This window comes from Dromaius novaehollandiae, chromosome 8, assembly GCF_036370855.1.
Source record: "Dromaius novaehollandiae isolate bDroNov1 chromosome 8, bDroNov1.hap1, whole genome shotgun sequence".
In the NCBI taxonomy this organism is placed as follows: Eukaryota; Metazoa; Chordata; class Aves; order Casuariiformes; family Dromaiidae; genus Dromaius; species Dromaius novaehollandiae.
In genome coordinates this window covers 9,641,257-9,665,118 of record NC_088105.1, presented here as the reverse complement: position 1 = coordinate 9,665,118, position 23,862 = coordinate 9,641,257, and the positions used below count along the sequence as shown (strand labels likewise).

Genomic DNA, 23,862 nt, shown 5'->3' with positions numbered 1-23,862 from the left:
CTACGGTCCCCGGCGAGAAGGTGCTGGCAGCGCGGGCGCGGGCTCACTCCGGCTGGCGTTGGGCAGTTTGGGTCAGGGCTCGGTGCTTTTGGGCAACGCGTTGTCCTAGCACGGTGCTGCAGGGAGGGGAGATGCTAGCGCCGCTCTCCCTGGTGAGCCGAAGGGCGGCTGTCGGGGCCACCAAGCCCTTCTGCAGGCATGAATGTGAGGAGCTGCCCGCTTTTCCCTCCAGCTACCTGCCAGATCCTTCTTTTCCTTCCCCCTACCCCCCATTAAATTAAAAGCAAACGGCCTCCTTCCACCTCTATCCCTGCACATGAGACCTTGCCGCTGCTCTTGCGGCATCACCTGTCTGTCGGATCGGCAGCGGCATGGTCCTCGGAGCCGGCCCCAAGCCGGGTGAGCCTGGGGTCGGCCTCCTGCCGAGGCATCGGCTGTGAGCCAAAGGCACTGGCGCGGCTCCCGCCGGTGCCCCAGACGCTTTTCCCCGCCGGGTTTGGGCTGTTGTGAAACCTTCGCCACCGATAGCGTGAGATGCTGCTTTTGCATATGCTGAATAGCAATGAAGAGTTCAAACAGAAACAGCAGTTTCAAGGCTTTCACTCGCAGGGGAGACGAGCGCGTCTGTGCCGTGGCGGGGGCTCACCAGCGGAGAGCTCCTGTTAGACGGGGGGTGTCCGCCCGCTGTCTGATGCGCGTCGGAGCACCGGGGTCTTTGAGATGCCGGCTAATATCCCAACTGCTCATTGCATTCGTGTTCAAGTGCCTTTAGGATATGTAACTGAGCCGCTGGGTTAAGTACGGAGAAAAACATGACAAGAAACGCTCTGCCTGGAGGAGACAAAGGATGGGGGAAGAGGGACGTTACAGCTCTATGCTTTGGATTATGGGGAGATGAAGGCATCTGCCCAAGACCTAGGAGCGCGTGTGGCAAAAGCAAGAAATGCAGTCTCTCTAACTAGGACGGCCTCAGGTGGCCAAGCCTTCCCAGGAGTTGGTGCCGGCCAGGCAAGGCTGAATCCGGTTTCTCTTTGTGCTCCAGGATCTCTGGGAAAGGTGAGCAAGGAGCATCCAAAACCAGGCCAGAAGCTCTGCCAGATTCTTGAGGTGAAGCAAGTTGAGCCTCTACCAAAAAGCCCTCAGGTTCTTGGAGTTCTCCTTTAGCGAGTCTGTCACCCAGACCACCTCCTCCCGTGCCGATGGGCAATTCCTTTTGCCCCGGTGTTGCGGCCGGGACTGCAGGGAGCCGGGAGCCTAAGCTGGGCGTTCACACCGGGACTCCTCCAGCAGCGCTGGAAAGCGAGCCGCTCCGAAGGGTGAAGCGCGGCTGGTCACGAGACGGGGTCTGCAGCCGGGAGCTGGCTCTGCCTCCTCTGCCCCAGGACATGTTTCTGCTGGCTCCCCCCGGGAGCTGCCTTGATCTGAACCGGTGCGGGAACACGGAGACATGGCGCTGGCTGACTCCCCGCTCCCTCCCGGGGTGTTTAATTGCCTGATTTCCCTTTCGGGCTGAGAGACAAGGGAGAAGACGCGGGCAGAGGGAGGCAGATGCAGGGAGAGCAGAAGCCCAGGTGACAGATTGAGGGATGCTATAAACACAATCGACTGCCTGATGGATTGATAGATTAGACAGGGAATATAAATAGCAAGCATAGTTTCTCTCTCCCGGTTTTATTTTCCTCCTGCTTATCTCTTTATCTGTCTAACCCGAGGATGGAGGGGGGAGCGCAGCCGGCTGACAGAAGCGGAGTGGATGAGTTCGGGTTGCCGCGGCTTTCGCAGCACTCAAGCAGGCGAGTTTTCCTGGCTGGGGAGGATGCACACAGATATGCTCTCTTTTTTTTCTTCCCCTCCTCTCTCCTTTTCCCTGCACCCTGGCCAGCTTCTCTGCCCACGCCGCTGCTTTGATGGTGCTGGGGCTTGGAGAGCCAGTCTCCTCCCCTCGCCAGCCCGTCCTCTGCTGATAAAGGTCTCCTGCGCCAAGAAACGAGGCCGGGCGCCAGCGCCGAGCGAGAGGAGCGAGGCCGCAGCTCCGCTTGTGTTCGTACGTGCGGCTGCGGCCGGGAAGCCGGGGCGCGCGGCTGCTCGCGATGTCTGTCAGGCAGCAAGCGCGGCGCCGGGGAGGGAAGGGGGGCCCGGCCCAGCGGCGCGGGGGAGCTGGCAGCTGTCAGGCCGCCTTTGCTGACGGCCCGTCTCCCGCGCCGGCAGAGCCCTCCCGGGAAGGGGGAGCGCGGCCGCGCTGCCTCGCTGAGCTTTGGCGCGAGGGGGCAGGCGGCGGGGGCCGTGCCCTGCACCTTAGGGTGCCCCTTCAATGCGCCCCGGGGGCTCTCCTAGCCCCACCGCCATGCAAGGGGCTGGTCCCCTTCCCGGTCCCGGAGCAGCACGGGGCTCCTGGCTGGTGGCAGTGCGCCGAGTCCGGTGGCCGCTGGTCCTGCTGCGAAGCACAAGGACAGTCCCGAGCCCAGAGGTGCAACCAGCCCAGGGCTGGGGGTGTCCTCCAGGGATCGGAGGTGCTGAGCCGGGTTGCTTGGGAATATCCCCACTGCGCTGAGCCTTTCACGTGCATCTCCGGAGCGTCGTAAGATGAAAACCAGCAGATACCACTGTTAGCAAGTGGCACCTTCTCTTTTTCACCTGGAGGGGGGTGTTTGTGTGTGGAGCCACTGCAGGCGCATGGGGAGGGAGGTGGTGTGGAGCCCTCCTTCCTCCATGCAAGGAAGCAGAGGGCCTTGCTTTGGCCACCCTCTTCCTGTGCCCTTGGTTAGTCCCAGGCTCAGCCAGAGCTGGGTTCTCACTCCTTCATGGTCCTTCTGGTATCTGCAGGGCCCCTTGGCTGAGGCCCCCAGGCCAATGAGCGGCATATGCCACCCTGCCTCTGCTCCCATCTGCTGCCTCACTGCACCACCGGGTCTTGTTCCTCTGCCAAGAGAGGCTGAGAGCCGGCCACATCCCCGCTGCCCCCGTTCACAGGAGTATCGGCTGCCCCGCATCCCAGCTGAGGCCGTTTGTTACTTGAGCCCATAAGGGCAACGTGTGGTGCTGAGCGGAGCTCTAAACTGCAAGCTGTGGCTTGCAAATGCCCTGACTGCGGGTGCCGTTCCCGAGGTGGGGCTGCGCAGGCCTGCCTCGCACGGGGCAGGTGCAACCTGCCTTACGGGTCGAGCTGAAGAGGGCCGAATTCTCCACATCGCACAGCAGTAGCCGGCATGACCCGGGGCACAACGTTCCCAGCGGAAGGGCTTCTTTGGTGGCTACTATTTGTCTCCTTATTGCTAGAAAAGGCCCCGAGAAGGACATCAAGGATACCAAAAGTATGGAGCAGACCAAGTCAGGGAGCTAAGACATCTTCAGTCTGACAGAGATGGCTGATGGGGGATGTCGTAACTGGCTATAAAATCAAAAATGGCCTAGAAAGGGTGGGTGAGGGTCAGCTATTCACCATCTCTACCAGTACTGGAGCTAAGGGTTGTCTTATCTCTCTGTTTTCAGTGTGCGCCTGCAGTGGGGATGGAGGAGCCACGTGGAAGGAGGAGCTGGAAGTAAGACGTTAGCTCTCCTCTCTCCCATGGATTTGCAGGCAAATGTTAACAGCACCAGAACCGGGAGCAAACACGAGGGTGAGAAGGAGCGAGTGGCAGCATCTGGCTGCCTCCTCCCCGCCGCCTGTGCCGAGCTGTGCTCAGGAGTGCACCAAGGCCTCCTCGCTGTCCCTTCCCAAACACAGCAACGGAAAAGCCAGGGCCAGAAATGACAGTAACTGTTCCTTTTTTCTTTTTTTCTGGTTGTTTTTGGTTGCTCTTTTGCTCAAAGAGGCATTTTTTTAAAAAATATATTAAACAGATAACATTTTACTAAGATGTCTCCTGGCTGGAGCCACTGACAACAAATGACCCTCCCCAAATAAATAGGTTAGAAAAAAAAAAAAGCCCTCCAAAACAAAACAACCAAATAAATACATAAATAAAACTTTTTTTTCTTTTTCTCTCTTTTCTTTTTTTTTTTTTTTGTTGTCATAAGGAAAAGCAGCCCAGAGATGTCCACCTCCGTCCGTAACAGCAACGTCCCTGGGGTGGATGCCAGGTCCTTGCCCCCTTGAGTGGTGACGCCGCCTTGGCTTGGCGTACCGTGGTGCGAGTCCAGTGCAGCGGATGAGGGACGCTCACCGAGATGCCCGCCCTCACTGCGGCTGGGTGAAGAGGCCCCAGGGAGGTCCCCAGCCCCATGCCACGGGCATGTGTGCAAGGGCACAGCCGCAGGAAGGAGCGCGGGGATGTAAAGCAAAGGCGGTGGTAGAAACCTCTCTTAAAAAGAATACAAAAGTGAGGCTGCTGAGGACACACCGCTGGTTTCTCCGTGCGATGGAGATGTGCGAGGGGGGCCCTCGGCAGGGGGGCCCACGCCAGGCTGACGGCATCTCAGGGTTTGGTCCTTGCCTGCCTGTGGCTGCCTCCTGCTGAACCTCTTCCCCCCCAACCCCGCATCAGCCGCAGGAGCTGAGTGTCCTCCCTGGTGCGACAGCAGGGAGGTGCATTAAAACCAAAGTGCCGCAGGCTGGGCTTACTGGCAGCATCCCTCTGCTTGAAGCCAGTCTGAGCTGCACGAGCCACCCCATGTACTCCTGCCAGCTTCCTCCGTCGGCACGAGCCCTGCCATCTCTTTGGCCAGTCGCTGGGGCTATCATGGAAGCACGCAGTTGGCACCAAGGTAAGGCCTTGCTTTAATTTTTTTTAGGGTGGGTTGGTTTTTTATTTATTTTTTTTTTTTTGGAGTCCTTTTTCCTGGCCCCCTTGCTCTGAGATCTGCACAGCCCTGGCTGTTAGCTGCAGAGCTTGCCTGTCTCCTGCTCTACTGTGTGTGGCAGTTTGGCGTTGAAGGCCCTCAAGGAGGACTGGATCCTCGCCACCTCGTTGTTGGCCAGCTTGAGCCTATGGCGGAGCAAGCACGTGAAGAGGTCAAGGCGGGTTTTGCCAGGGGGTGACAGCCTGTTCACCCGGTCCCTGATCTCCAAAAGCTGTAGCATGGCTGAGTCCTGGGAGCCCTGTGTGTAGGGGTAGTCCAGCTGAAGGATCAGGTCACGAATAGCGTCCGGTTCAAAGGGCAGGCTGTAGCCAAAGACTTGCAAGCTGTTGATTTTCATGTACCCCAGGTTCTTGGAGGGATCTGCCATCTCCAAGGGTTCATAGTAGATTGTCTCATTGGAGCTGTCATCCAGAGACTTGATGCGGCTTCTCAAGTAGACGTGGACCGTTTCAAAGAAGGCCTTCCACTTATTCCCTAAAGTCAGTGTCCAGTTTTGGCACTGGGCAGAGGCATCTACGTTAGTCCTTTCCCAGTCTGGGAAGCTGCCCTCGTTGACGGGCATGAACCAGCTCTCTGAGTGGCTTCCCCCAAAGGGGTTGACATAGATGGCCATTACAGGCTCCAGGGTGCTGTTCTTGGTGAGGCAGATCTGCAGGGAGAGGGCCAACATCACGTGGACCAGCCCAGGCTTGTACTTGTTGCTCTTCAGGGTCAAGAGCATGCGCTTCCTCCAGGAGGGGTCAAACCAGCTCCCCAAGCGCATGTCATTGCTGATGAAGATAGAGTGCACCTCGATGCGACTGTCCCGTTTCTGGAGGAGGTACTTGAGCTCCAAGTCCTGCAGGTCTGTCTCAAGACCCAGGTAGTGCTCCAGGGAGTCGGCGACCTCGGGACGGCAGAAGCCCTGGGTGAGCACGTAGCCGTGGTTGCAGGCCCCGCAGCGGGTGCTGTTGTCCTCGGCACAGCTGGCGCAGGCTGGCCCTTCTCCCAAGGCACATGGTATTGGCCCCTGGCAGGAGGCTTGGTCAGAGGGGCAAGTGCAGCTGTGGCTTTCTTCCAGGAAAGTCCCAGGCACGGTGGTCTCACTGCAGTACAGGAGCGACTGAGCGCGGCTCCACCAGTAGGGTAGAGACCTAGGGGAGGAGAAGGAGGCAAGGGAGGAGGGATGCTTACGTGGGACCTTTGTGGGTGAGCGACTGACTTTTTTTGGGAAGGGAGGACCTTGTGCGCGTTTTTCCGGGACCGCACTGCACTTCTGGTGACCCCCTTTTGCGCTGAGCCTGATTTTCCACCTCCAGGCCTTAACCCCATCTGTCAGGGCCACATCCCAGTGTGGCAAAGTTGCCTCCACTGACTTCTCACCACCAGCCTTCCCTCCGTCATGGTGGGTGCTCCTCTAGTCCCACCCACCGGGAGATGGGCAGTGGGTCTTAACCCCCCTCAGGGATTTGGCCTGGGGGACAGGGCCAAGCCAGCAGGGCTGGCTTGTGGCTGGTGAGGAGATACCCGACCTCTCCTTTGGCAGTTTGAAGCGAGGTTGCCTGTGGCAGCGTTTGCTGAGGTTGAAGAGCCGCCGGATGATTCGGTGGGTTTTCCTGGAGAGCAGCTTCAAGCTGGTGCCCAGCTGCTGGTAGCGATGCTGGACGTCCAGGTCCGTGGCCCAGTAGTGGGAGATGGCTGTCCTGTTCAGGAAACGGTCCCCCGGGAGCCTCTTCACAAGGGCCTGGAACTCCTCTGTGGGCAGAAGGACTGAGTTAATATGGCTGGGAAGGCAAGCAGCAAAGGTAACACTGAAACTGCCTCCATCCAACCTTCCTCCAAGTGAAAACTGGCCCTGCTCTGCCCCTCAGTCTGAATGCCCAACACTTGGCCTCTAGTCAATGTATAGCCAAAAGGTATTGGTGGAGAGGGTCGTTGCATGGCCCGGGGGAAGGCCCTCTCCTTCCGTGTTGCACCAGCTCTCAGTTTGGTCCCTGGGAGCTTCAAGGTTTGCTAGAGCAGTAACAGCACGCTCTGCAGTGCTTGCAGTGACTCCTGCAGTGCTCAAGGCTGGATGCTGGGCAAGCCAAGAGGTGAGCATGCCCTGTTCCCACACACAGAGCGCCCTGCGGTCCCTGGAGGTTGCCACTCAATGGAAATGCCCCTAGGTGCTAAGGTCTTTGCAGTAAGACCCATCTACAAGAGACTGGGAGGTCCGTGGGCATGAACGTAGAGAGGTGGTACTTCTTGGTTTCACTCTGCACCTTGCCCAGATGGCTCCCTTTGGAGTTGCATGGGAGCTGAGATGATCACTGAAACCCGGTCCTGACACAGAGGGCCTGGATCCTGCCCCGGGGCCCCTGCTGCACCCGCTGCCTTTCCCTGACAAGCAGGATTTCGTTTTTCTCTTTAGACACAAGGACGGCAATGGAGACTTCAGCAGGGGGCTGTCCGCCCGTGGGAGCCCCTGTCCCACCCTGCGGTCCCCGTGCTGGTTCCGGGTCCGGTCCCGGGTGGCTCGCCCTGCCCTCACCTGACTCCTCGAACTGGCCGTGGTGGTTCTCCCAGGCGCGCTGGAGCTGGGCCAGGCTGCCCTCCATGGCCTGGATGTCGGCCTCGGGGCAGTTGCAGCGGGGGAAGGCCGGGCGGCATTGGCAGCAGCAGTCGTTGCTCCGGCACACCAGCTCGCCCTCGGAGCTGCAGGCGATGTAGCTGAGGGCGGCCGCCACGAAGCGCTCCCGCAGGTAGCGGGGCAGCACCGTCTGCAGCCCTGGGGGCGAGAGGGATCCCCGAGGGGGTCAGCGTGCACCGAGCCGACCCCGGCCTCCCGCCTTGCCTGGCCCCCGCAGCCCCCGGGCGACGACAGGCCAGCGCCTCGCAGCCCCGGCTGCCTCCGGCCGCCGTGCCGGGTCTCACCGCCGGCTCGATCCCATATTCATATCGATTTGCTGTGGAGCCACTTGTCTGGGCTCTTTATTGATCTTGGCTCCTCTTGGCAGAGGACCAGCAGTCCCTTCCTGCCCAGCTTTGATTCCTCCCAGCCCTTAAATTAAAAGCAACAGCCTAATTGTAGCGTGCCCCATCCTCCCTTACGGCCCCTGCACGCCTGCAGGCAGCCTACGGTGGCATTTAACCGCGTCCCCGGAGCAGTGCTGTCCCCGCGCGTCCCTGCCTCCCGCCTGAGCAGGTGGCAGTCCCCACTCTCGCCGGCGGTTAGCGATTGGCTAACGCAGGCGGTGAGGCTTGAGCGGGCGTCCGGCGTGTGCCTCCCTGCCGGCGGCTCCGTCCCTGCCGCCCCTCGCAGCGCTCGGCCACGCGGGCACGACACCAAAGCAGCTTTCCAGCTTCACCACGTGGGGCCGGACCGTGATGCCAAAGGGCCTTCATTTCCCAGGATTTTTGTGTCTCCTAAAGGCCCCCTTAATTATTTGCTTTGGGATAATGTGCCTTTTCCGGCTGTGGCCCCTTCCCTCCCTCTGCCCTCCGCGGCCGTGCCTGGCCCTTACCGAGGAGCTGCACTTTGTTCTCGGGGCTCTGCACCAGGACGGAGCTGACCGAGTCCAGGTTGTCGTAGTTGCTGCAGCCGAGCGGCCCCGTCCGCGTTTCTGTCACCTAGGCAGGACCAGAGGCCGTGAGCGGCGCGGAGGGACGGACGGACGCAGGACGGGTGCAATTCTGCCAGCAGGGCTAAAGCGTTTCTTGGGGGGACGGGGGGGAAGGACACTGATGTGCACGGAGGGACTGCAAACAGCTCCCGACAGAGCTGGCCACGTCACCCGAAGCGAGGGGATGCCGCGGCAGCTTGGAGAGACCTAATTGCCTGCTAATTGGCCTGCTGACAGCCAGCAGCCCTGCCTCCAGCCCGCTGAAAAATGTGGCTTCATTAGCGTGCCCAATTTCCCATAAATAACGCAAATGTGCTAACCTTGCCGGGGCTTGCTCCCTGCCTGCTCCCACTGCCCAGGGGCTGCTTGCTCGGCAGAGAGGTGGCTTTGCAGCCGCGGGAGGTGGGTCTGCTCTACCCCGGCGCGAGGGGCTGCAGCGGAGGTCATTGCCCACAGCCATGCAGACCCGCGCTCAGACCTGAGCCCCGGCTTTACAACCTCGACCAGCTTTAAACGGCTGCTGGCGAGGCCCGGGGCGCTGTCTCCCCGCGCAGCCCTCTCCCTCGCGCTCCTCGTCTACCTTGATGGCCGCCGTGGCGATCTGGATGTGGTGGAGCCGGCGCAGGGTGCTCTCCCGGTCGATGAAGTAGGAGGCGGCCAGCTGGTGCAGGGTCTCCAGCGAGACCGCGGAGCTGTTCCCGGCCCCTCCTGCGGCACCGACGGGCTCTGCTCGCCGGCTCAGCTTGCGTTTGTCCACAAAAATGGTCAGGGACTCCTCTCCTGCAGGGACACGCCACGCGTTTCAGGGACAGCTGGGTTTCTTGCCTCCCCTCCCTCGGCCCTATTGCTCCAAAAACACCTACATCGTTTGCTTTCCAAGCCATGCAGGTGGCTGGAAAAGGGAGCGAGTGGCGTTTGCAGCCCCGCGGCCTCGTCGAGGGGCCCGGCGGGCAGCGCTCACCTCCCAGCGTGGCGGCGAGCAGGAAGTGCGTCCCATACTTTTTGATGAGGTTGTCGGTGATCTGCTGCAGGCTGGGCCTGCGTCCCAGCAGGCGGATGTTGCGGGTGAATTCGGGGGCGAGGGGCAGTGGCAAGCTGAAGAAATCTTTCCTCTCCAGGGCCAAGTTATTCACCTTCCAGCGCGCAAACTCTCTGTGGAAAGAAGCCAAGCAGAGCAGCCGTGAGCCGCGGGAGCTGGGCAAGCCGGGCAAAGGGAGGTGCAAGAGAGAAGAAAGTGTGCTGTAACGGGCTGGTGCTGGCGAGGCTTTCCTTGGACAGGGTGCACTAGGGCAGATACAACCCCAGGACCACCTTTGGAGGTCTGAGGGACACACGAGAAGCTCAGAGAGGGTGAATTGGACTTTGGCAGGGCCAGGCAAGTAGCTGTGGCACTACAGAGGATTAATAGTTGGAGAAACTTCCAAAGGGACCATCCCAGCCTCCCTACCTCCTTAGTGGAGCTGGAGCTGAAGGACCTGCCCCTACTCCAGCTCCTCAGTGCGGGATCACTGGGAGATGGCCAGGGCTGCAGCCGGAGGACCCAGGCGCCCTGCTCTCTCTGGCCTCAGATTTGCATGTGCTGATGCTGCCAGCTATAGATCGAGCCCACATGAAAACTGAGGCCCTCCCTAAGCCATCAATGGTGATAATGAGCTATAAGTATTGAAGACGTCCGTCAGCATTGACGAATCGGTCACCTCCGCTTGGCATTAATCACCACCAGGCACAGCTCCATCGCGCAGGAGCGCCTGTGTGCCTGGACGGGCCTAATCCATCTTTGATTCCCCTCTCGGACATCACATCCTTATGGATCTGGGTGAAAATCCAATTGCTGGGTGTTTATTGCATTTAAATATTGATAGCGTCGTGTACAAGGCTGGAGATACTGGGATGAGCCGGGCCGTGGCTGCTGAGAAGCAGCCGCTGCAATGAGGGGTGCCCTCCCGGGCGAGCGGGGGGCTAATTTTTTTATGCACATTTTCCATCCTCTCAGGCCGCGAGCCCTGGACACAGAGGCCCCCGGCGGGAGGGGAGGATGCACAGGAGTTCAGCGTCCACGTCTGCACGTCCCCCTTAGCCCCGGCGGTGGCCGCGCCGGCGCCAGCCCCCCGCGGTGCCTGGCATTGCCCGGCGCGGAGGCAGCCCGCCAGCCCGCTGCCGTCTCAAACAACGGCCCCGTAAACAATGATCGGCCAATTTCTGCCTAATCGTCACCATTTTGCTCTAATTAAAATCAGGCTGCGGCTTTCAGACAGTTTAATTAGGGCTGATTGGGAAAGACGGGGGAGGAGGAGGAGCAGGGAAATGAAGGAAAGCCAAGCCAAGCCGGGGGAGCAGCCTGGGGACTTGCCGGGTGCTGGGCTGCCTGCCAGGGTGACCTGCGGGCCCCGAAAGTCTAATATCAGGGCAAGGGGCTGGTGCTGGGCGGCAGGGAGTGGAGGAAACTGTGCTCACAGAGGGAGGGGAAGGGGCTTCCCGGAGGGCAGGAGGCTGAAAAACCTGGGACAGAAAGGGAGGATGCGCTGGGGTGATGGCGATGCAAGGTGGAGATAAGGATTTGCACGCCTGTCTCGCCACCCTCCAGGCTCTTCCAGCCCCACTGTGCTGTCCCCAGCGTGCCTGGGGCAGGCTGCTTTCCGCCCCGAGGGCTGAGCCCTTCCTAAACTTTTTGGCCGGGAAATGCTCGACTGCAAACTACAAGCAATGGTCCTGGATATTGAGGGTTCCCAGCAAGGCCCCCGCGCCACCAGCCCCCGGGGACACCGCGCCACCTCTCCCTGCTCTCCGAGCCCGCTGCTCCAAGGGGCTTAATCCTCCTGCTCCGGTTTCCGCCTCGTACGCGTGGCGACGGGCGAGCGCTGCTCTGCAGAGCAGCACACAGCCGCCTGCGGCAACGGCCCTGCAGCCCTGCCTCTGCCCGTCCTGCCGGCAAAACAAGCTGCTGGCTGATGATCCGCTTCGGAGGAGGCGTGCGCGCGAGCGAGCTGGCTGCGTCCCCCGGGGGCTCCTTCCTGTCCCACCAGCGTCACCGGCAGCCCCTGGGGGCCGCGGTGCCCCGGCAGAGGAGCAGCGGCGCGTCGGGAAGGGCGCGGGAGCATCAGGCTCCCGGGGGTGCCGGGCTCCACGGCCATGCTGAGCCCAGCGCTGGCGTCCGCTCCCCTGGCAGTGAGCACCGGGGACCTGCTCCGGCGTGAGAAACCCCCTCCCGGCTGATTTTGCAGCGGAGGTGGGGAGGAAAGGAAGCAGGCCGGTCTTTTAGGGACAATTAGATGGCTTCCGCTGCTCGTTAGCAGCAGGGTTGGTGGCCTCTATTAGTGCCTGGAGTGGTGAAATGGGTTGTGGGAGGCCCTTCACTGAGGTCGGTGGACCCTGCTGCAGCTCAAGCCTCATTTTTTGCTTGCAGGAAGCTCCCCCGGCATCAGCCTCGGCACGTGTAGCATCCTCGCGGCAGTGGGACCAGGGTGCTCTGCCGTGCCAGCCGGCCACGTCGCTCCCGGGCGGTGGTGGACCACGCTCGGCCGAGGTGCTGGGGTGGGAGCTGGGTGGCTGGTTCACACGCAGAGCGGGAGCACGGACGCCGAGCGGGAAGAGCGAGGAGAAACAGTACGGTGGAAAATGTTGCATCATTCCTACTCCGCCACCAGCAGCAAGCAGCTGCAGCCGGTTACCGGCCGAGCCGTGAGGTGTCCCAGGCTGCTCGGCCCCGCTGCTGGTCCCAGTCCCAGTGGACCTGTCTGCGCTGCCTCCTCCGGCCTCTCCATCATCGCAGGTCTCCTCCTGGAGAGCCTGGGGGCTGTCGCAGCACCGTCCAGCAGGGCCGTGCTGGGGTCCGACGCCAGGGCTCTGCGTCTCAACCCGCCCTGCTCGGGGCTGAGCGAGAGACTCTGCCCTCCCCGGCGCCTCCTGCTCGAACAGGCAGGGCTCTGCCACCCAGCCGAGCCCTGCTTCTCCTCCCCGCTCCTCTGACCCAGCGCCGATGCAGGTCGTTAGCGCTCGGCGTGTGACGAGGGACGGTCGTCACGCGGCCGGTGGAGCCTGCAGCCTGGGGGCCCAATCAGCGAGCCCAGAAATTCAAAAGAGCAAAAGCCAGATCGGCAAAACCCGCCTGGGGACCCATCCCGGCCAGCCCAGCTCAGTCGTGCACCGGGATTAGGTGCGCTCCAACCCGCGCCCCGTGACACGAACCCCTCCGCCCTCGAGCTGCCCCGCGGCGCAGCACCCTCCCGGGACCCCCGCCGAAGGGCCGGCCCGGGCGCTGCCGCTCACCTGTAGATCCTGTACCTGGTGGTGAAACCCTGCCGGTAGCGCTCCATGAAGTCCACGTACTCCTGGGCTCGGTAGAAGGGGCCGCGGTCGGTGAGGAGCCAGTCGAGGGGCACCGCGCTGGAGGAAGAGGAGGAGGAGGAGGCCGCGGCGGAGGCATGCTGGTCGGGCACTGGGCCACCCGCCCCGCGGCAGCGGCACGCGCTCAGGGCCAGGAGGGCCAGCGGCCACGCGAGCATCCGCCGGGGCCCTTCAGAGGGAGAGCCGTCCTGCCACCTCATGCTTCTGCCGCCCGGCCGGCTCCGTCATTCTCGCCCCGCGCCGTCCTCGGGGACACCAACCGCCCTGCAACGGCACCGAGGGGACAGCCCGTCAGGCAGAGACCTCACGGAGCACCCCAAAGCCTTAAATCCCGAGGCAGGGAGGCGCCGGGGAAGCAAAGGCCTCCTGCTAGCACGTGCATGCACATATGTCTTGAACATATGCAACGTCTTGACCAAGCAGCTCAGCCCTGGGGTGTCCCCAGGGGCTCATCCCCTCTGCCAGCTGCAGCGATGGCAGCCCCGCAATGGGGACATGGGTGAAGGGATGGGGCACCAAGCTCCACGGAAAAGGGAATTAACAGTGGATCAAACCACCTGCATTGCAGGCTAATTCCCTTCGTGATGGCCCAAAGCACTGACCCTGCTGATAACCCAACACCTGAGCATTTAGGCAACGTGGGGTTTCAGGTGGAGCCAGTTCACTGCCCATGGAGAGGCTGCAGAGAACTGGGACCTATATATAAGCCAGATACAGCCCTAGAGTAAAGGCAATTGAGGTCAGCATGGAGGGGCTCCTGGACACTATGAAGTGTAAGCCCTGCTCTGGGGAGAGCCAGTGAGCAGCACTAGAGGAGAGATGGGACCACTGTGATGGTGCCACAGAAGGTAGGACTTTATGGGGTTACAGGTGCTGGCTGTTGAAAATGCTGAACGAAATCCTGACTAATGCCTGTTAAAGGAACTTCTGGCCTTTGCTTTATGCCTTCTCTCTGCATCAGCCTGCTGCACCAAGCCATGCAGTGCCTGCAACTACAGGTAGCTGGTGAGGACCGTGCCTCTGTGAGATGAGTTGGGGAGCAAATCTCTGCCAGAGCACTGGCAACAGGTCAGAGCTCTGCTGCGATGCCCTGCTGCTTCCCCAGGGTTCAGGCTCTGGCTGCTGGGGAAAGAAAATCAGTTGTGACAGTGATGGGACCAATCTGTGGGAATTGCAGTGTCAGATGTCAACTTGGATCAGCTGGAAGAAGGAGGGAAAGCCAGGCAAAAATCAAAATCCACTGCTGTAGAAAAGGGCCTGGGCTCTCAGCAGGGTACGTGCCAAGAAGATGCAGCTTGTACGAGGTGCTTGAGGCGTTGAGCTCCTGTGGAGCATTGAATGTGGCAGAAAGCTCTCACTAGGAGAGTCCAGATAGGAGCTAATGGACATAGAGCATTTTGGGGATGTCCATCATGAGCACATGAAGCTCCTCTTGGGTCTGTTTCAGCCAGGTTTAAAAGGAGGAGGAAAAAAAAAATCCAGTTCCTCCAAAGTGAACTGGAAAAATGAGCTTCTCTGGTTGTGGGCGCAGGCTCATGCACGTGCGGATGAGGTTTGGCCCCTGTGTTTGCAGGGAGACGTTGGGTGGATGAGTGGACCTCCTGGCTGTCTTGTGGTCAGTGGGGCCAACTGTATTGGCATTTTGGAGGTAACAGGCACTTATCTCAAGCCGAGACCTAGCTGGCCCAGGTCCCAGCTAGCGCACAGCTTGGAGGGTCCGTGCCGAGCCCCTTAAATGGGGGCACCTTGGCCAAGGGCAGCGAGCTGCAGGTAGGCTCTGGGGGCTGGCCCAGGGTCAGAGCACGAATTGGCAAGTCAAACTGCCTGTGTGTTGGGGGGGGGGTGAGTGAAGATGGGACATTACAGGGGTGGGAGCTCCCCCTTGGAGTGGGGAGAGACTGCTTTCTGCCTCGTTGGCTTTCCTCAGGCGGTTGCGAGCACTTTGACTGAAAATCCTCCCAAAACAAAGGGGGGCTCAAAGTCGGCATAACTCCAGAACTGACTGTTTTATTAGCCAATGTAAAAGCTGGGTATAAAAATACGAAAGTGGGCCATGATGGAGAAACCAGCTGCCTCTTGCTGAGATGGGGATGGAGAGATGGCAGATGCCCTGCCTTATCTTCAGAGCCCTGTGAAGGCTCCTGGCTTTAAACTGCCGAATCCAAGGGCTTATTCCACCTATACAGTGGCTTCATGCTTTATCTTTAGGCTCTCTTGCAAGGTAAAACTGCTGTAAGTAGCAGGAGGTGAGGAAGGGGCTGGCAGGACCTGGGCTATGGGAGTGGTGGGGACCTGTGGGCTGGGACAGCACGTCCCCAGACAAGCCTTGGGGACGGGAGCCATCGTGGAGCAGGGTGCACCGGGGAGACCTTGAGTCTCCCAGCATGTAGGGATTCATTTTTATTCCTGGTGACAACTGATGGGCCAAGGGGAAGGTGGGACGGGAGCCCAAATGGTCGCGCCTGGCGAGCAGGCACCAGTACCAGCCCCACGTTCTCCCAAACTGGAGTTTGGCAGATGATTCATCAGAGTCAAACATGTAATTTCCCCCCCCCCCCCCCTTTTCTATTTTTAAACCCCTAAGGGTGCACTCTGATTACGCTTTTTTCAGCTTCTCGCTTCCTCAGCCGTCGGGGCCGGGTCCCTGTTAGTTTTGAACAAAAGCTGAGATTCTCGCCTCACAAGACTCGGGGTGCTGGGGCTTCGGGGGAGGCGGCGGAGCTGGCAGCGCTGCAGCTCTCTGCAAGCTGTCTCGCCGGTGCTGAGCTGGGTAGCTGCGTGGCGGCGCAAGGCTGGCGAGCTCGCCTGCCTGGTGGGGCAGAGGCTGCGGCTGCATAAAGCACGCTCTTCCCCTTGCACACCAGAGCTGATGATCGACCGCGGGGCAGCAGCAAGGGACCAAGGCGCCCGATTCTGCAGCCCTTCCAGGGTGCTGTCAGACAATATCGAAATGGAAATAATGGTTTTGCACATTCTTCCCCCGACGCTACTTTTTTTTGTGCTTTGCCCTGGTTTTCCTGGTTACCTGACCAGCTTTCTTGTGTCAACCTAAATCACTTTGGACAAACGTCAGTGGAAGGAAAAATCCACTCCTGCTGTCTGCCCCATGCACGTGCTACCTGCCTCCTCTTATCTCTTAGGTGGCTTCTGACCTTGCTTTTGGCTGTTATAGCAGTGTCCTGGCTGCTCCAAGGGCACTGCTGCCTGTCTTGGCTGATTGTGGCTCGGGTAGAAATGCTGTGCCCTGACTGTGTCCTGTCCTAGTGCATGCCGGTTGCCCGGAGGTGTCCTGTTGCAGCGTGTGCCTGTTGCTGTGGTAGGTTTCCTGTGCCCCAGTGGCTGGTTTCTTGGGCACAGAGTCCCTGTGGGTTGGTCATGGTGGGGGCAGGATGGTCCTGCCACCAGCTGCCCATCGTCCTGTCTGGACATGTGCAGCTCAAGCCAGCAGGCCTTCTGCGTGGCTGCCGAGGGAGAGACTGGGGATGGAGGGAATCTTGGGCCGCTTCTTCATGCTGTAGTCCCCAGCCCAGCTAGAAACCCTTTGGGAGATACGGCTCTGCCTCCTTTCCTGGGGGTTTATTCTGGGATTCAAGGCTGAATGCAAGCTGTGTCCTCATGGACACCTCGTGGTTTACTGCTCAACCACAGGAACATGAATAGTTGCATGTATCTGGGTTGTGGTTGGTGTAAATGGGCGCAGAGCTGCCCAGGGAGGGTCCACCTCCCCTCCCGTTGTGGGGATGCCTTATAGTGAATTAGCAGGTGACTGTCCTGCTGCAGCCCAAGCCTGTGGTCCAGCCTCCCACTGTGCACAGGCTGGGACCACATCTGCCTCTTTTACACTCTGAGACAAGCTCTTGCTGGGGGGTGGTCACTGATTCACACATGCCTCCTTGCCAAAAGAAACTTGAACTCCTGAGCCAGACAGGAGTGGAGGGACCACAAAGCAACTGCGGGCTGGAGAGCAGTCATGTGGGCTGCACATCGGTTACGGGTTGGACTTGTCACTTAGGACCGGCTATGCCACCCTACACGGCTCTATTTGTGAGATGTTCTAACCTAATGGCTCTTACGGCTCATGGGATAAATAAAGCCATTTACATGTAAATATTTTGATAGCTCCATGTATTCCTTAGTCCACGTAGCTACAAATTATTGTCCGTACACTTCAGCCCAGTGCTGGTGTCGCAGACCTGCCCTCGACTGCTAGGTGAGCATGGCTTTGGCTCTCAGTCCTGGCTTTGTGCCCACACCACCAAGAGCAGGAGAGGAGCCTGCATTAGGCAGGGAGAGACTCGGGCAGGGCTAGTCCAGAGCAGCCTGCTGGGATTGCTTCCTTCGTGCATCAGCCTCCTCCCTGCTGCTATACATATCCCGCAAACGTGGGCAGAGTGCAGGGAGCCTTAAACGGGGGGGTCGGACATGCGAGGCCCCGGCCTCCCCGGCACTGCTGTGCCAACCCTCTGCCTTGCCGGGAAGGCGTCAGCTGACTCGGTGCAAAGGTTTCACCTCTCTTGGCTTCATCATCTGTCTGACCGTGAGTGAGCGGCTATTTCTCAACCCCCAGGGACGCGCGTCCCCAGGAGCGCTGTCGAGCAAGGCGAGAGCCTTGCTGGATGTAACCTGGATCTCGGACCACGTGGCTCTGGGCACAACCTCGCGCGCGTGTGTGGGGCTCCGTCTTTGAACGCGGGTTGCTGCCGTGCTCTGTAGGGCTGTGAGCAAAGCTCGTTTCTGTGGGGTGCACCTCTGCCTGCTGACACGAGCGTCTTCCCGGGAAATCGGGGCCAGCAAAGCTCCTTGGTAACAAGTAACTTCATTGACCCTACTACTAGAGCTGGAAATAACTTTCTAATCACTTTTTCTTGATCCAAAAGAATGGAGATTTGATGAGAAGCATCTGACTACTCATTTTTTTGATTTAGGGTTTGCATCACACAAGCTGGAAGACATCCAGCTTGTTAATTCCCCCCCCCCCCCCCCTTCTATAAAAACTTAAAAACCGAGGTGGAGGAGTGCCAATGCAAATGGTCTTGGCAAACTTTCCCAGGACCACAGGCTGCTTCTGGCCAGTTCTGCCTGACCTTCTCGCAGCCCCTCTCTGACCCTGAAAGCCCAGGGTCCCTCCGGTAACTGCCACTGCGCGTCCCATCAGTCATCACTGTCATACTGTCAGTCGTCATGAGTGGAGTTTGCTTCTGCATTAGGTGCCTTTAGCCAAAAAAAGCCCGACTTTGGTGCACAGCTAGCAGCGTGGATGAACTGCAGCAGCATCCCTCTGCTCCCCTCGCCAGGGAAGGGCCCGAGCTTGCTGGGAGCTGACGGCGACAGCAGCAATATCCTGCAGAGTTATGCCGAGGTCCTGCTTGCTTTGATGCCGAAGGCAAAGCATCTCTGGAGCCGTGCACTCCGCTGCTAATCAGGCAGAGTTCGATAATTAAGACATTAGCTAATTGTCAGGGACATTAACATTGATTTCTGCCCTTTCATGCTGCAGCAGTGTGTGTGTGTGTACACACACACTGAGGCGGATGGGGGGGAGGCGCAGTGTCGGTACGGTGCGGCTCTCCCCCAGCTAGTGCTGTGTTTGCTGCGTGCTGCAGTGAAGCACGGGACTCCTGACACTCGGGCGCTAATCCCCAGGATTTGGTTAGCCAAAGCCTGTAGTAAAAGCAGTGGTGCTGTTCCCCAGGTGCTTCTGAGCCTGGCAGGCTGATACCTGTTGTTGGTGGACCTAAAAACACAGAGCTGCCAGGCAGGGGATGAGGATGGGTTGCCTGGTCACCTTACATCCCCTGGGACTCTAGAGTTTGGGGGATATTTGGGACCCAGCCCCTGCAAAGCCTCTCTGGTCTAGCTAGCCAAGGGGCTGCAGAGCACCTGTGAGAAGGTGGCAAGCCCCAGGGAGCCAGACCCTGAGCCTGGGGTGGCACCAGCACCCCGGCCCTGGACCCCTGCTCTTCTGCTCCTGATGGTGTCTCAGGGCAGAGCCCAGCTCCAAACTGGGTGAGAAAGAAACATCTGCTCCAGCCCCAGCAGGTGCTTTGCAGGAGCAGGGATCCGAGGACTGCACCCTGCCTTGTTCACCCCAGCCCCAAAGCCTCTCTTGGACCCTCCACCCACTGCTTCCAGTGTCCCTGGGGCTCAGCATCTTGCTGGCTGTACCACCAGCCATGTCCACATCTTGGGTGGATATCCTCTCTAGTACAGGAGTGTCTTGTCCCTGCTCTGAGAATGGGACAGGCTGGCATGGCCACGTGGGGCCACGGGTGAAGGAGCACCTGCAGGGTGGCACGGGGGGGGGGGGGGGGGGCAGGGAGCGTGCAGGACAGGTCGAGCCAGGCTGCCCCGAGCTCCCTGCACAGGCCTTTTAGTGGGAAGGGAAGCCAGGCTTCTGTGCCTGAGTCACCTTCTCATTACATGTGGGAAAGACTTATCAAATTAAGGCCACTTAAAAGGGCCTGGGCAGAGGCTAAGTGCAGTTTAGCTTCTGAAGTGGATTGACTCGGATGATCTTCCCGACATGGATTCACACAGGCAGCCAGGGTTAGCCCGAAAGGGCTGCTGCTCCCACCCTCGCTCCACCTGAGCTAGATGCACCTCTTGGGCTAGATGAGTGGGAAGGGCTCAATCCTGCAAGGTGCCAAACCTCGCTCCTGTGCCTCCAGTACAACAAGCTGCGATGTGCTGGCTCCAGGCCTTGCCCAGTAGGGTCCTTGGGGACCCGCTGGGCACTGCCCCTGTGAGCCCACGGCATGCCGTGGGGCACCAGCTGGGACGCGGCCTGGCCTCTCCCCACCCGCTCGCCGTGGCTGCCTCCTCATCCCCTGCTTCCCCCGCCCCAGCCACGCTTTGCGATGAGCCGCGCAGCGGGGCGCAGGTCCGCCGGCTCCCACGGAAGTGCCGGGGACTCATTGATCCACCTGGCTGACAGGGAGCGGGGTAATTGCGAGAGCGAGCCAGGCACCGCTGGAGCGATGGCGGCATGGAGATGCTGGCACAGCCGGCACAGCAGCAGTGCTGCCAGCCTGCCTGGCACCAGCCTGGGGGAAGGGGGGGACAGGGCTCTGGGCACCGTGGCCCCAAGCGAGGGGGCAGGCGCTGTTAAAGGATCCCTGCTGGACTCCTGGAAACGATCCCCCAGAGCCTGTTGGGTTGCTCTTGCGAAATGACTTAAATTTAAGTGGCTCCCTCTGCCCCACACCCCTGAGAATGCTTTGAACACTTGCAATACTTTATGAATTGGGTTCTTTTTATTAATTTTTGCATCCTTAGGAGCAAGGAACTTTAAGATGAGAGTAAAGGAAAATGTCAGAAAATTCCCAGACTCGGGGAGCTAAGGATTTGCATAAAACATCAAATGAGAGGAAGGCTGGGCCGCAGCCGAGGGAGGCAGCGGGGTGTGCAGTGCTGCACCGGTGCCATGTGTTCTGCCCTCCGGCTTCGTTCACAGCAGGCTTTCACACCCCGAGGCGCAAACCTGCTTAAAAGAGGAGCGTGCAAAACACAGCTCCACCCCAGCACAGAGACAGCAGAGATGGATTCCCCTGTCTTGCACTAAGTGGCTGAGCTCTTGGCCTGGAGCATCCCTCCAGCTGGGTCCCTGGGGCGGGGAATGGCATCCCTGGGGCCGGCTGCCCTCCGGGGAGAGGACGATGCTTCCTGCTGTGGGAGCACGCTTGGTGCCAGCTCCGCGGAGGCGATGCAAGGATGCATCCCTCCTGCTCCTTTCCATCCCTCGTTTGCTGTCACGCAGGTGGGTGCAGGCCCAGGCCCCCCAGCCTTGCTGCTGGGGCAGTTACGCACGGCAGTAGCTCAGCGTGCAACAGCACAAGGAAAACAAGGCAGTGGGCGCCTGGCACGGAGTGAGAGCTGGGAGGAGATCCAGGGCACCACCCCGGAGCAATCTCCCTTCCCACGTTCGTGTCCTCACGTGCTGCCTGTTTGGGTGCTGGGCAGGAGCCTGGTGCTCCAAAAGTGCCACCAAACCCCTACCAAAACCAGCTCCGCTCAGAAAGCGCATGGGGGCTCCTTGCAACATCTACGGGGCTCGTGTGGACCCTCTCGGCTGCCAACGGAGAGGGGACACTGACATCTGCCGGCAGGTCCCACCCAGCCCCGCAGCACCCAGCCCTTCCTGGTGCCCTGCTCGTGCCAGACCCACCTCCCCCTGCCAGGCCCAGCTGGTGGTACCATGGGGCCATGGCATGGGCCAGTCCACACACCCGTGCATCCTTGGGGGCAACAGCGCTTGGGTCCCTCTGAGGGAGGGCACGAGGGGATGCACACTGCTGCGCTACAAGCAGATGCTCTCAAGCCTGGTGCTTTAAGGACCTGGAGTTGTTTCCTTCCAAAAATTACTGTTTAGTGAGGGGAATCGAGCCTCCCAGGCGGGGATCCATTGAGCGTTTGCTGCCTGCCGCTGCTGCGATATCGGCTCCGCACCAATAACTGAACGCGGCACTGAGGCGATGGAGAGGGCCCGGGGCAAGGCTGCCTTGCTGGGTCACTTCGCCTCGGCCGAGCGCTCTGGGCGGGAAAGCCGCAGGCAGAGGGGCCCCGTGTTGCGCCGGAGGAATAGGGGACTTCGCGTCAGCTCTGAGGGGCTGCCCCTTGATTTAGGCTGCCCTATAGCGAGGTGCATCTTAGGGGACAACTTCCCCAACGCCTGCTGCCCGGGGGCTCCCCTCGTGCCAGCATGTCCCCGGGAGCAGAGCACTCCGCGCCGGGCACCGAGCACCCGCGCCGGGCAGGTTTTCCTCTGCCCCGGGTGATCCCTGTCGGTCTGAGCACCTGCACATGCCCCGGTGCCGGCGGAATAAACCCGGAGCAGCGGGGCAACTTCCCCAAGGTCACTACGGGAGGCGGCGGCAGAGGAGCTGCATCTCCCTCTCCCCGGAGCGCGGGGCTGCACCGGCGCGGCGCGGCGCCGCCCGCGGGACGTGTCACAACCGCGGCGGGTCTCAACGCGCCGCCCTGCCCGGCGGGACCGCGCCGGGGGTCCGCGCCCGCGGGGCCGCCGCGCTCGGCGCACTTACCCCAGGCTGCGGGAGGCGGGGGCTCAGCGCCGGCGGGGCGCCGGCCGCATGTCCCGTCCCGTCGCGTCGCCGCCGCCGCCGCCGCTCAGCGCCCGCCGGGGGCGGCGCCGCGGTGCCGGGCCGTGCTCCGCCGCTGCTGCCGCTGCTGCCGCCGCCGCGCCGGGCCGCCGCATCGCCCCCAGCCGGGCGCGCCCCGCCGGCGGGCAGGCGGCGGCCCTGCGCTGCCGCCCCGCGGGCCCGGCCGCTGCCGCCGCTCCGCTGCCGCCACCGCCGCTCGCCGCCGCCTCCACGCTCGCCCCGCTGCCGCCCCATAATATATGCAGCGTCGGCAGCCAATAAAAGGCGCCGGCGGCCTCCCCGCGCGCCCCCATTGGCGCTCCCGGGTCCGGCTCTGCGCCGCCATTGGCTGCGGCGGGGCGAGGCGGTGTTAAGCCGCGGGGGGCGGCGAGGCCGCGTGGAGCGGCGCCGGGTGGGGGTCGCGGTCCCGGGGCTCTGCCGCCGGGCTGCGGGGCCGGGGCCGCCCTCCTTCCCTCGCGGGTGGTGGTGGTGGTGCAGGGGGACCCCAGGAGCGGAGCGTGCGGCCCCCAGCACCCGCACGGCACAGGTGTGCGCACACGCGCCCTGGCAGCAGGGCGCACGCACCGCCCTGCACACGCACGGCCGGGTGGTCAGCGGGTCGCGGGGCTCCCCTCGGGCCTGGCAGCGCCTCCGTCACCCGCAAGGCCTTCGCCGCTCCCGCCGGGCTTCCCGAGGCTGCTTCCCTGGAGAGCAGGTCGCCCGGAGGGGGACAGTCCTGGGTGTCTCCGGGCCCCGTGGCCTGCCTGCAATGGGCAGCGCTACCCCGGGGTTGTGTTTCTTAGCCTCCCGCCTGCAACCCTGTGTGGTCCTGTTGGCGCTTCACCAGCTCCCACGAGTGCACAGAGACAGGGTGGCGAAGGCGTCCTCCGGGTTTCGAAAGGAATCGTGTTTTTTGCAGAATTATGCCGTCAGTGGCATTAAATGATTCATGCGGTTCAGGATGCGGGAGTCAAGCATTGAAAGTTTCTAGCAGGCGGCATTACGATGCAGTCGGGGACACCGGATTTGCCATTCTGTTCCTCGCTGGTTTATTTTTAAATGTTTTATTTATTTGTATTTATTATTCATGCCATTCAGCGCAGCCCGTTGTTTTCTCCTTTTCGTGCTGTGTTGGGTATTACAGGGACACCGCTCTCCGGAGAGGCAACCAGCCTCCAAACGTGAGCGGGAAAGGCCTTCTCCTGCCTGCCGCGCTCCTCGCCGCAGCTTTTCAATGAGTTTAATGAGTTTCCCGTTGGGAAAGGGCTGTGGCCGAAGGCAGAATTTGCGGGCAGGGTGGGGTCTTGCTCCTGCTGGCGGGTTTTGCCCCTCCTGGGAGGCTGGACTGGTTTAACTAGCGGGGCAACGCGCCGTGGTGTCCAGTCTTAAAAAAAAAATCAGTGATTGCACCTGGCGATGGATGGGCCGTCTGCTGCCAGCGTCGCAGAAGGAGATGCGCAGGGACCCCGGACCAAACGGTTTCCTCCCGAACGCACGTGCGCATGGTGACTGCCGATGGGGTTTTGGGCGGTGCGTTGCCCCGAAGTGGGGGGGAGGCATGCCTGCTTCTCGAGCTCCTTCGCTTTTAGTGATTTGGGGATTTTTTTATTGCTGTTTTGCTGCCCCTGTTGAAAACAGCAGATGACTCGTGTAGCTGGAGGGAAGCATTGCTTGAGCATACCCCGGATTTTCCCAACTACTTAACTCGTGAAAACATGATCAGCGCTTTAGGTGGGGATTCAGTGCTTGGTTCTGTTTTTTAACACAACTGGAGCACAAACTGGTTTCTGGTTATTATGGGGTTTTTTTTACCCTCGGGAATTATGCTACCCACTTAGTCCACAGCAGTGGGTAACTGTGAGGATTATTCCGAGTCAGAAACGAGACCAGAGGAAAGCAATCGTCGTTCACCTGGGGGTTTTGGCCCAATCCCACCACGTGCCCCCGCAGCTTCCAGCGCGGGCTGGTGCATGCTGCAGCCCGCAGCCGGGGTGGCAGGGCTGGAGGCAAGCGGGTGCTGCGGCCCGGGGCGCGCGGGG

The 23,862-nt window shown here is 60.8% G+C and overlaps 1 protein-coding gene across 2 annotated transcripts; it reads right to left on the bottom strand.

Moving 5' to 3' along the window:
- Positions 1-3,828: 3,828 nt before the first annotated feature.
- On the bottom strand, positions 3,829-22,022 carry BRINP2 (BMP/retinoic acid inducible neural specific 2). 2 transcript variants are annotated; one of them, XM_064515611.1, is made up of 8 exons: positions 21,767-22,022; positions 12,666-12,992; positions 9,346-9,536; positions 8,965-9,164; positions 8,286-8,391; positions 7,313-7,549; positions 6,312-6,534; positions 3,829-5,933 (listed from the first exon to the last, which is right to left on the bottom strand). In XM_064515611.1, the coding sequence occupies exons 2-8, from the start codon at positions 12,926-12,928 to the stop codon at positions 4,817-4,819; spliced, it is 2,337 nt and encodes a 778-aa protein (XP_064371681.1). In that variant the 5' UTR covers positions 12,929-12,992; positions 21,767-22,022; the 3' UTR covers positions 3,829-4,816. The 2 variants fall into 2 exon arrangements, with proteins under 2 accessions (XP_064371681.1, XP_064371680.1); XM_064515610.1 differs by having other exon boundaries at positions 12,651-12,992; positions 21,767-22,020.
- Between the last annotated feature and the right edge of the window lie 1,840 nt (positions 22,023-23,862).